This window comes from Geotrypetes seraphini, chromosome 3 (assembly GCF_902459505.1).
Source record: "Geotrypetes seraphini chromosome 3, aGeoSer1.1, whole genome shotgun sequence".
NCBI classification, from domain to species: domain Eukaryota; kingdom Metazoa; phylum Chordata; class Amphibia; order Gymnophiona; family Dermophiidae; genus Geotrypetes; species Geotrypetes seraphini.
Window position 1 is genome coordinate 249,330,125 of NC_047086.1, and position 13,270 is coordinate 249,343,394.

General features: G+C 42.2%; 1 protein-coding gene across 5 annotated transcripts in view; it reads right to left on the minus strand.

Moving 5' to 3' along the window:
• Positions 1–13,270, minus strand: part of PRKD3 (protein kinase D3) — a 213,384-nt gene that overhangs the window by 17,432 nt on the left and 182,682 nt on the right. For all 5 annotated transcript variants that reach the window (XM_033937717.1, XM_033937718.1, XM_033937720.1 and 2 more), the window contains one exon: positions 11,745–11,843. In XM_033937717.1, the coding sequence (XP_033793608.1) occupies positions 11,745–11,843 (99 nt within the window). The remainder of the gene's footprint in view (positions 1–11,744; positions 11,844–13,270) is intronic.

A 13,270-nucleotide genomic window follows, 5' to 3' on the forward strand; every position in this document is an offset into this window, starting at 1 on the left:
AGGAGTCATGCTTATTTGAGAGCATGATTACAGAGTAGAGTTTGGGGAAAGTAAAAATGCTGTTTCTGATAAGGTGGTGTTGCCTCACAAAACTAAAAATACCAGAAGAGTTAATAATCATTGCCTCTGATTGAATTAATACCAGAAGGACCAGGAATTACTGCTTCTGATAACAGAAGAGTTAAGAATAACTGCTTCTGATGTAATTAAGGGTAACAGAAGAGTTAAGAATAACTGCTTCTGAATTTTCATAATCACAGGAGAACTGTGGGGAACCTGTCCATGTAGTGCAAGCAGGTGGCAGGTTCCAGGACTTGAAATTGAAAAGTTATTTTTATGTTTTCTTTTGAACTTTATTAGTGAATAAAGCATGGAGGGCTAACAGGCTGTTTAACCACCTGTACTGGACCTTTTTCATTTTGATGCAGACACCCCTCTACCCCTCCATGCCTCATTCAACCGCTCGGCTGAGGCTTGGATGATCCAGGTCTTACCCGGTCAGTTTCTATTTAATGCCCCTAATCCACCCATCTGCCCCGTGACCACATCCCCATTCAAGCTGTGTGCTATAACATTTAGGCACACATGTTCTAGAATAGCAACTAGGCCAGAAAAGCCTGCAAATCCAAATTGATGCTAATTAACTCCAGTTATTGATTGCTGACACCTCGTTACCTCATTAATTTGCAAGTGCAGATGCCCTGCGTGCCCAACTTTGGGTGACCTATATAGAATCCAGGGAATAATTTTTACCCACATATGTTGCCAAAGATTTTTACAAAAGCCCTTTCCTGTGAGTAAAATAAACTTGACAAGCAGAAAAACTTGATAAAATTACCCTGAGTGTCCACATTTTACATGCCCCTTATGTACATGAACTGGCACAATATTGGCACTAATGCATGCCAGTATGCATTATACTGTAAAGGCGCATGTAAGTGGCATTGCATGTCAATACATGAGTGGAGCTTGGGTAAGACTCCCAGTTCTGTGTCTAACTTACAGAATCCATCTTCATGGCTGGTAACTGTGGGCGCATAAATGTAAGGTGCATTGATACTAGGTTACACTAGTATTTCATAAAGGAATCTTCCTACCTAAATTAGGCATGGATATACCTTATTCTGTAACACTGCATGCAAATTCCAGAAACTCTCCTGACCTGCCCGTGCCCCTCCCATGGCCATGCCCTCTTTTCAGAGCAACACTGATTCACATGCACATTTTTTATAGAATAGCAACTATAAACATACACACAAACTCAAATTACTGCCAATTAAAGCCAATAATTCATTACACGGAGCAATGCACATGGGCTACAGAAACCCAAGGGAGCAGTACCATTTAGGAGAATTACTTCTGTACTCAAAAGAAGAGCGAAACTTGTGGGGTTATCATTTCTGATTATCTTAAGGTGGTTAAACAGGTAGAAAGAGGGGCACCAAAAGTCAGAAGAATGTTTGGATGCATAGGGAGAGGCCAGCAGGAAAAAGGAGGTGATAGTACCTATTTATAAGTCTGTGGTAAGGCCCCATTTAGAGAACTATGCACAGTTCTGGAGACCACACCTTCAAAAAGATATAGCAGGATGGAGTCAGTCCAAAGGGCAGCTATTAAAATGGTCAGTGGTCATCATAAAGCATATAGGAGACTCTCATAGACCTCAATATGTATACTTTGGAAGATAGATGAGTTGAGATAAGATATGATTGAGACACTTAAATATCTCCACAGCATAAATGCACAGGAGGCAGGTCTCTTTCAACTGAAAAGACGATCAGGAATGAGAGGGCACAGAATGAAGTTGAAGGAGGATAGACTCAAAAGTAATACTTTTTCACAGCAAGGGAGGGAGATGTGTGCAACAGCCTCCCAGTGGAGGTAGCAGAGACGAAGACCGTATCTGAATTCAAGAAAATGTGGGATCTCTTAGGGAGAGTAAGAGATGGCAGATGACATGGATGAACAGACTGGATGGGCTAAATGGCCTTTACTGGCATCATTTTCTATTTCTATGATTGCAAGTGCCCAATTATTTGCACTAATTGGCTCGCTGGTCGATTAAATTGCATGCATAATAGGATGCACATCCAGATTTGAGTGGCATATATAGAATTCGGGGGTTAATGTTTACTGTTCTCTGTCCCAGTCCCTAATAAAGCATGTTTGTATGCAACAGTGAAAATTCTTCGGATATTTTCTACTTTACAGAACAGGGCAATTTTATTACAGGTTGACTCATATGGTCAGAATAAGAAAGTACATAAATTACACTAATTTTAACAGGGAAAGTATGTGCATATAGCAAAGTTATTCACCTGTAGCAGGTATTCTCTGAAGACACCAGGTATAAATTCTCACAAATGGGTGACGTCATTCACAGAACCCAGTACAGACAATGAAAAAGTGTACTGTCACTTTAAATTTTAGCACAGCTGGTGCCTTCCCATTGTCAGCTCATGGGACCTGCAATTCAGTAAGAAAGGTAAGAAGCCAACTAGGGGAGGTAGGTGGGTTGTGAAAATATATACCTGCTGCTCTCGGAGAAGGCCCAGGCAGAGTATATACAAAGGAGATACAGTCTGTAAGCCAACATGGTTCTCTTGATGACAGAACTGAAGCTTTATGAGGTTTGGTGTTATCTAAATAGAAAGCAAGAGCACGATTACAGTCCAAGGTGTAAAGAAAGCCTTGGAAAGACGACAGGTAGAACTATGGAATGACTGAGGTGGAATTTAGATGACTTTTGGGAAGAACTTTGGATGAGTGTGGAGTACAATCCTGTCATGGTAGAATCTTGTATAGGATGGATACGCTATAAGTGACTGAAACTCACTGACCCGGTGTGCTGACATAATGGTTATGAGGGAGGCCACCTTCCCAAGTAAGATGTTTTAGTGTAGAAGTCAAGAGTGGTTCAAAGGGAGATGTCATTATCATGGTTAGTATAACATTAAGGTCCCAAGCAACGGCTGGAGGCTTGAGAGGAGGCTTGGTGTGATAAAGGTCTTACATGAACCTGGATACAAAGGAATGAACTGAGAGTGGTTTTCTTTCCAAAGGAGAATGAAATGCACTGATGGCACTGAGATGAACTTGTACTGAAGTTGTCTTGAGGCCAGAATTGAAAAGATTAAGGTGGTAGTCCAGTACAGATAGTAGAGAACAAGTGATAGGATTTAACGAGTGATGGTTACACCAAACAGTGAAATGAGTCCATTTGAATTTGTTGCAACTCTTGTGTGGAAGATTTTCTGGAAGTTTTAATGATAGCTGAAACTGGTGCAGATAAAGTGAAAGTGTCTATTTGGTCAGAGAAAGATATGGTATGAGTGCTAATAAGTGTAGATTGGGATGGAGGAGAGTGCCTTTGTTCTGCTCGAGGCTCCTCCTCAGACTCCATGTTGATAGGGAGTTCTTGTCCCATTTGTTACACAAAGTTTGTGAAAGATCTCGGGTGGAGATCAGCAATGTAGAGGAGGTGGAGAAGGATTAGACGGTATCCCATACGATTCATCTATAGAGAATTCAGGAAGGTCAACATTGGAACGTGGTGACAGATCAGAATCAGTTTCATCAAAGTAATCTCTTGCAGTAGATCATGAAGGAGAGTGTCAAGAAGACCTTCAAGGAGAGCATCAAGAACACAAGGACCATAAGGAGAAGCAGGCATACAACACTCCCTGGAAGATGATGCATGCATCAAGTGCCTTCTAGGTGTTGATACCGAGGGGTCCTGGAGTGGTGCCTGGAATGTGTCGACACATCCTTGGACTGTGTTAAGGCTGGTACAGATGGTGCAGGAACCTATGCAGGCTGCAACAGCAGTAACCAAGCAAGCTTTTATTGGAACTACACTGTGCTGATCTTGTATCAATGGCGCCGGTACCAATACTGGCAAAAGTACAGTGGGTGCTTGTACTGGGTGTTGAGGCATCAGGGACCTCGATGCAGACGGGCACCTGTGAGGAGACACTGGCTGAAGAGATGGTGATCGGTCATCTTGATAACGGTAGCACTGATGATGAAGATATGGAATTTTACACTGCATCAGCAACACAGGCGGTGATGTATTTGTGTTGAAGTACATCGAGGTTAAGCTTTGTGATCGGAATCCCTAGGTATGGTCGATGTCCCTGAAGTGGTACTGAAAAGCTTTTCAAACTGAAGTTTCCAGGCCTTAAGCAACCTCTTCCACATGGGAGAGCAGAGGATATAGGAAATGTCTTGATGGTCAGGACCAAGACACTGGACATACCAGCTGTGTGAATCAGTGACTGAAATGGTCTATTACATCAAGTGCACTGTTTGAAGTTGTTAGGTGCTTTGGACATTGAGAGGAAAACTGCCGACAGAGTCAAAGGGCTTAATGGCCCGGGAAGCTCGAGTAAAAGTCAACCGGAAAAAGGTTTCAGGCTCCCAGAACGAGTTTTGGAGGGCCTAAAGGCCCAAAAACGAAAGATTGACAAAAATCAAAGAAACTTCGACTAAACAGGAAGAAAAGAAAGAAAACTAATAATGATAACTGAAGAAAAAAATAAAGGGAAGATTTCCAAAAGGCAAAAGTTTGATGTGCTGAAGAGAATTCTGAAAGCATAACTTCTCAGTTCCCCAGAAAACTAAGAACTGCAGGTCCCATGAGCAGATGTCGGGCAGGAAGGCACCAGCATGTGTGTGGTAGTAAAATTTAAAGTGACAGTACACTTTTTCATTGTTGTACCAGGTTCCATGGTTGCCACTCATATGAGAGAATATATAACTGGTTGTCCTTGGATAATTCCATTTACAAAATTCCCCACAGAAAATACCTGCACAAATTTACTCTTGACACTTGGACATATGTAAATTTGCTTCATTACATTATGCACATATCTGTGTATTTTACAAAGATGCACATAAGTGCAGACTCCACCCCTAGAAATGCTTCTGTCCACAGAAGACAAAGTAAGGTACCCTAAGCAATTTTATAAAAAGCAATTTCTGCACATAAACCACCGGATTCTATAAAGATGGGTGCCCAAGTTTCCGACTAGCATACAAATTTTGGCACACAAGTTATAGAATAGTGCTAGTTGTCCACCTAACTTAATTGTTTATTAGGTGCCAATTGGCATTAAGCAGTGGTGTACTAAGGGCGGGGGAGGTCTGCCCTGGGTGAACGCCCTAAGGGGGTGTACAGCTGGCACACCAAGTCCGGAACTTCCTGCCCTACTCTGCCGTGGGACCTTCCTACACATCCCCATGGCTGCCGGTCCACCCCCCTCTGACATCACTTACTTGTTCTGGAGCAGTCGGTAGCCATGGAGATGTGCAACAAGGTCCAGCGATGACTACGGTTACTGGCTTTTCCCTGGAACAAGTGACGTTGGAGGGGGTGGACCGGCAGATGTAGTCATCGCGGGACCTTGCTGCACCTTCCCGCGGCTGCCGGTCCACCCTCTCAGACATCACTTACTTGTTCTGGAGGAGAGCTGTCAGCTGCAGTCATTGAAAGAGAAAGGAGCAGGATACTGGTATGGAAGGGTGGTGGAGGGAGAGAAAGGAAGCAGGTGCTGATGGAATTGGTGTGCAGGGAAAGGGGAGAGAGACAGAAGAGGGAAGGATACTGGATGGAATTGGGTTGGAGGGAAAGAAAGGGGACAGATGCTGATAAAAGTGGGGGGAGAAACAAAGGGCAGATGCTGATGGAAGAGGGATGGATGGATGGAGAGAGAGGAAGGGCACACATTTAATGTTAGTGGGGAGGGTAGAGGGGGAGTCTATGCTGGATGGAAGTGGGGAGGAAAGAGAAAGAAAGGAGCAGATGCAGAAAGGAAGTGGAGAGAGAGGACAGACGCTGGATGGAAGTGGACAGAGAGAAGAAAAGATGCTGGATGGAAGGGGTAGAGAAAGAGGGCATATGATGGAAGGAGGGGAAGAGGACTGAATTAGTGACATATTGGAGGGGGTGAGGGAAAGAGGTGGTAAGCTGTAGGTAGACAGTGAAAAAGGAAATTGATGACAAGGTAGTAAGAACTTAATATAGAAAGATGAAGAAATTAAATTGAGAAGGAACATTAGGGAAGAAAAGGGAAGGGAAGGAAGAGGAGAGAGTGAAATGCCAGGCCATAGGGGTATGGGAGAGGAACGGGAAGGAGATGAGAGAGATGCCAGACCATTAGAGGAGGGGAGGAAAGAAGATGGATGCCAGATCTATAGGGGTGAAGGGGGAGGCATATAGTTTCTGGAAGAGGCATAGAAGGAGAAAAGATGCCATATAGAAGGTGCAGAAAACGGGTAGACAGTGGATGAAAGGAAGAGAGTGACAAGAAGATGAGGAAAGCAGAAACCAGAGAAGACAAAGGTAGAAAAAAATTTCTATTTATTTTTTTGCTTTAGGATAAAATAGTATTATAACTGTTGATAAATATTTATAAACAGAAAATGGAAATAAGGTGATCTTTTTATTGGATTAACTAATACATTTTTGACTAATTCAGAGACCAAAACTCCCTTCCTCAGGTCAGGACAGGATACTATAACAGCAGTATACTTTATTGACCTGAGAAAAGAGGTTCTGGCCTTTGAAAGCTAATTGAAAAATGTATTAGTGCAATAAAATGGTATTATATTATTTTCCATTTCTGTTTTATTCCCCCCCCCCCTTTGATGAAGGTGCATTACGCTTTTTTTATCACCAGCCATGACGATATTAGCTCCGATGCTCATAGGAATTCTTTGAACGCCAGAGCTTTTACCGCTGCGGCCTGCAATAAAAAAAACAAAACAAAACACACCTAATGCAGCTTCATAAAAAGGGGGGGGGGGGTTATTTGTTAATTTGTAAAGTGATGATCTCTTAGAGAGAGGAAAAGATAATGATTACTGTGGATGGGTAGACTAGATGGGCTATTTGGTCTTTAACTGGCATCATGTTTCCATTTCTCAGTTTTTTTTCAAATTTACATCTGCTATCTTCTATATTTTGTACAATATTAGGGGACATGCATCACTGTTTCTGTGGTGTTGCATTGTATGCAGAGTCCAGTTTCTTGGTGGTTCAGTTTAACCTTGTCTGCGTATTTCTATTTTATCCTCCCTTTTACAAAACCATAGTGTGTTTTTTAGCGCCGGCCATGGTGGTAAAAGCTCTGACACTCAGAATCTCAGAATTTTATGAGCTGTTACCACCGTGGCTAAAAACCGCACTACAGTTTTGTAAAAGGGGGGCGGGATTAGTTTGTGATTACATATTCCATACTAAGGGAAGGTGTTTTCTGTGTATTCAAAAGACATGTTAGGATGGAACTGTACTAGTCTGGCTTGTTTAGTTTTACAATGGGTGTATTGATGCTCTACTGCTCACTGCAGTATATAAGATGCTGCCTTTTCCTAGGCACTCTTGTTGCTACTAAAAAATCATATTTTTCATACAGATGTGGGGGGAGGAGGGTTGTGTAAAAAACTAATGAGCCCTGGTGTCACATGTGTTAGATACGCCACTGGCATTAAGTATCAATAATAGCCCTTAAGTGGCATTAATTGGTGGTAATTTGTAGTTATTTGGAAATGCACTTAGGTGCTATTCCATAAATATAGCCCCTAGATCAGGGGTGTCAAAGTCCCTCCTCGAGGGCCGCAATCCAGTTGGGATTTCAGGATTTCCTCAATGAATATGCGTGAGATCTATTTGCATGCGCTTCTTTCATTGTATGCTAATAGATCTCCTACATATTCATTGGGGAAATCCTGAAAACCCGACTGGATTGCGGCCCTCAAGGAGGGACTTTGACACCCCTGCCCTAGATGCTGTAGTGCACAACCAAAAAGTGGGCATTGTGCACAGCTTCCAACTTTATGTGCCAGCATTTACACCAACCTTTGACATGGTGCAAGTGCTCAATGTCTAAAGTTAGGTGTGCAAAAGCTCATTTTAGTACTCAAATAAATATCCACAAACACAATAGTACTAATTAATTATGCTGAAACCTTCTCCCATTGATAGAGCTCAATGTATACCCCTATGCATATAGTGGCTACAAAGATAAGAGATTTTTGTATGGACCTTCAGAATGTAACCAGGCATTTCATACTACTGGCTACTGAGGTCTCCATCAGTCCAATCTTTTATTGAAACTGGCCTATAAATTCTTTATGAAAAATTCACTGTTTTTACTTTTTATTCATAGTTTTATAACTTTTCATAATTAAAAAATAACTACTTAGTTCATAGTAGATTCATGGTTATTATCTACATCCACACCTCTCCCGACATACACGTTTCAAATGAAACTTTATTCAGGGTCGAGGGGAACGAGTAAGGGAGCTGAAATCCGTGGTCGGGAGAGGTGTGGATGCACACCTGTTTCTAACCCAACAACTTATATGTGTGGGGTCTTCCCAACATTCCCTTCAACTTGTTTGCAACCTTTGCTTCTATGCAGAAAATTAGAATTTTATTGTATCTAGTTAAAAAATGAATTTTTGATGCATCTAAGCTGCCTGGATATTTATCAGCCTTTAATGCTAGTGGAACTCAACTGACTTTTTGCTTAAATAAATTAATAGACTCAATATGATTTCTATTACATTAACAAATCAAGGGGACAACTTTTAACACATTTTTAACAGTTGTAATCTTGAACATGCCTGGAACAAGACTAAAGGAGAAAACACCAAACTGAAATGGTGAGAGAAATCATGAGAATACAAATTCAAATTGAAAGAGAAACGCAAAAACTTCCTTTCAAATAAACCAGCATGGTCTCTATTCAAAAGAGCTATTCAGACTAGACACCTGACAGATGTAACCTCTCTAACAAGCCTTGCTCACTACTTTTGCTCAAAAATACAAGCCGTAAGAGTTTCTCTCAGTGTAAATAAATCCATCGGATGCACAGACATACCATACCCAAGGGATCACGCAGTCCGAGCCAACATGAACTGGAGCTCATTCGTTACACTCACATGAGACTCAATTTCACTTTCTATTTAAAAAATACATTCAAACATACTCTCCCAAAGACCCCTGCTTACCTGCTCTAATGTCTAAAGCAGTGTCCCTCAAACTTTGTTCAAGCTGCAGCACACTAAATATAGTGTCCGCAGCTCGAGGCATCACGAAGTGTGCGATGTTGATGCAATGATGTCACATGAATGCTTGACATGTTGACATCTGTGCATGTGTGACATCACGTTAACGGCCACGCATGCACAAAGGCCCTTCAGACAGGCCCTGAGCTGCCAGTGGGGGGTGCAGGCAGGGAAGACGCACAGAGAGGAGGCAGCACTGGCACCAGCTGATTGCCTACAAAATGTGTCTCTCACCGCAAGAGGCACATCCCGTACACAGTCAGTCGGCACCTCTCTTTCTCAGCATCTCACGCCACACCTGAAATTTCAGGAGGCACCCGTATGCCACGACACAGAGTTTGTGAAACACTAATTTAAAGCCTCAGATAAGTTCTTAGCTGACCTCTATAACTGGTTAGTAGACACATTAAACAGAGGGAAATTCCCCACCGGAAAAGGACATATCATCAGGCCTATCATAAAAGACAAGAAAAAAACCTACCTCTCAACCTGACAATTGCAGACCCACTGCAGTAATACCTCTCTTCATAAAATTTATGGAGGGGATAGTGCAAAGAACAATTTCAGCTGCTCCACGATTTTCAATCAGGCTTCAAACAGTCATTCAGCACAGAAATGGTAATGACATCCTTCATAAATGACCTATACAATCTACTCAGCAAGGGAGTAAACATGCTTGTACTTCAACTGGTCCTTAGCAGTGCCTTTGACCTAGTGGACCATGACCTGCTACTATCTTGTCTGGATGCTTATGGACTATCAGGAAATGAACTGAGCTGGTTCCAAGGCTTCCTGAAATTTCGAAGAGCAAGTTAAGGTGGGTGACACACTATCCGATAAATGAGCAGGCATTTGTGGAGTTCCATAAGGCTCCCCCCATTGTCACCCCTTCTCTTCAACATCTACCTAGGAGACCATCTAAAGCAGTCTAAACATCTCCCACTATAGCTATGCTGGTGACATTACCACTGTCCTCCCTGTTACCGACCTGACACACCAGAGATACATAGAATAGACTCTATCCTGTCCACCATAGAAGACTGGATGACCTGCTTCAAATTAAAACTGAATACCGAGAAAATATAATACTTCCTTGCCACAGCCACTAACTTCATAGCGGACTCCCTAACCCTAGGAACCAACTTTTCTATCTCCCCACCATCAAAATCCTGGGTGTTCATCTAGACAACTATCCAAGTGGACCATGTCGTACACAAAGGTTTCATCACACTCTGGAAACTTAGATCCATAAGAAAATACTTTGAACTGATGTCATTTCTAGTCCAAGCAGTAGTCCTAACATCCTTGACTACTGCAACATCATATACTTAGCAGGACTACGCAAACACTTCCGGAGACTAAGTGTCATTCAAAACACTGAAGCGAGGCTCATCTTTAACTTGAAAAAATCTGACCATATATCCACATTCTATCATAAACTACACTGGCTGAGGATAGAGGGCCAAGTGCTCTTCACATTCGGCTGCCTCTTTTACAAAGCATTACCGTATTTCCCCCATGTATAGGCCACGGCCTATACGTGGATTCTACAATCCCCTGCAATGGGTGAGCTTTCTTATATGGGGCAGTCTATCTAAAAACATCATAGATAAGCTGCCCCCATTGGAAGATCAGCCACGGAGTCCCCCATACTTGCAGCTCCCTCCTGGATGGCTGCCGGCTACTTTGTCGCGACCAGCGGTGCAGGGCAGGAGCGATCTCTTCAGCATCCAGCTGGCCCCGCACTGCTTCCTCAATGCATACACCAGTTCTTGTGGGACTCACGAATTCCATGAGAATTGACGCAGGCATTGAGAAAGCAGTGCGGTGCCGGCTGGATGATGAAAAGATCGCTCCTGCCCTGCACCGCTTGCCGCGACGAGGCAGGAGGCAGCCGGCGAAGATATTTACTGGGGAAGGGGAGGGATGTATAGGCCGCCCTACTGTATAGGCTGTTTTAGGTTTTAAAATGCTTAGATATACCGCGGCAGCTTATCTAAGAGTTTTAAAACCTAAATCGGCATTTTCTGCGGCCTATACATGGGGACGACCTATACATGGGGAAATATGGTATAAGTACTACTGCTCAACTATCTTACTAATCAGTTCCTATTTGCCGGACCTGGCCAACCCACATGCCATCAATCATTCTTCACCTTCCCCTTAGTCAAAGGCTACACTCAAAAAAAGATTCATCAACAGACTCCTATCATATCAAGCCGCATCCAGAGTCCCAGAATGGAACCAACTGGTCAGAGCATCGGCCTCTTATATGCACTTTAGAAAGTCCTAAAAATCACACCTCTTTTCTAAATTCAGCAGTCCTTCCTAAGACTCCTAGGACATGACTCCTGCCAAGTTATGTTGTACCACAAAGATACTGGTCAGTTCCACCACTCTGTAAAACTCTACTACTAACTGCTCCTGACAAGTCAACTGGCCATTTCTACCTCCTTGTAAAGACCTGTTTGTTACCTCATTGCAAATTTTTTTGTTAACGACCTGCCAATTTATGCTGTAGCTTGCTGGTTTTGGTCAGTCTTACCTCTTATGTAAACCGCTTAGAACTGAAGGTTTTTGCGGTATATAAATAAAAATTTATGTTATGTTATATAATTCTTTGGAATAGAATTCTCTCTGTCAAAACCTATATAGGACAATGAATCACTTACCTGAGGGAAAGATTCTGCTGATGCAAGTAATACATTTTCGGGTTTTAAATCACAGTGCACAATATTCTTAATATGTAAATGCCTCAAAGCAACCAGGACCTAATAAAGAAAATGAAAACCTTTTTTAACATTATACCTGGTTGTGATGTTCCAAGCCTCGTTAACAACAAAGATTATATAACGTTTATAATAAAAGGGATAATAAACATGATTAACTTACAGCAAAACTAACAAATTCAGTTAGGTTTCTGGGGGAGAAAATCCTTCCTAAATGTGAATTTTCTGAGAGAGGTACACATTTCTGCCAAACAACTATATTCCACCAGAATCGCTATGCTCACATCACCTATCTCCCCATTGGCTTCCTATTTCCACATACAGTTCAAACTTCTCTTTTGGCTTACAAGTGCATTTACTCTTCAGCTCCTCAGTATCTCTCATCTTTCCCTATACTCCTCCCTGGAAACTCTTTATCGGGCAAGTCTCTCATATATGTACCCTTCTATACTGCCAATTCCAGACTACATTCCTTCTCTCTTGCTGTACCATACGCCTAGAACAGATTGCCTGAGTCAGTATGTCAAGCTCCATCCCTGGCACTATTCAATATCCAGGCTAAAAGCCCACTTTTTTTGAGATAGGAGTCTAACTCCCACTCGCTTGTAAAGCACCCATGCCTGAGAAAATCCCTAACCCTCTACTTGACCTGTCTGTTTGATTAGATTGTAAACTCTACTGAGAAGGGACTGTCTCATTAATGTTTTAATGTACAATGCTACGTATGTCTAGCACTGCTATAGAAATGATAAGTAGTAGTAGTTTCAGGAAGAAAAGTAGGTGCTCTGGCGAACATAATGATATTCAGCAATGAGGTATGCAGCACTTTTTCTAGGAAGAGTTCATGAACTTAATTGTCAGACCTCGTATGTGCCTATCTGCACATATACACCCATGTATATTAGTACAGTGATACCTTAGAATCCGAATGCCCCAGAACTTGAACATTTTGGAATCCAAACTTTTTTTTTGTAGTAAATTTTGCCCCAGAATCTGAACTCTGCTTTGGAATCTGAACACCCTGCACATTGTATGTGTGTGTTTCTGCCCCTAAATCCAGTGTATTTACTGTTAAAATTTGAGTTTGTGGGACCCAGGAACGGATTAATCCAGTTTCCATTATTTTCAATGGGAAAAATTGTCTTGGAACACGAACGTTTTGGAACTCGAACGGGGTTCTGGAACGGATTAAGTTCGGATTCCAAGGCATCACTGTATTCTAAACACTTGCCACATGTAATATATGCAAAATGTTAGAGCCTATTTTATAGAATTACCACCCTCTACCAATGCCTCTCCTTGAAGAGTTGGTACGTGCATCTGTGCTACTGGGAGCCCAAACAGTGCATGGTAACATCATACATTAACTGAAAGCGTTTTCCACATCCATAATGAACCCATTCTCCATGTCTTTCCTGTCCCTGCCTTAGCAAACAATTACTGCATGAATTAATGCACAGTAAGTCCCG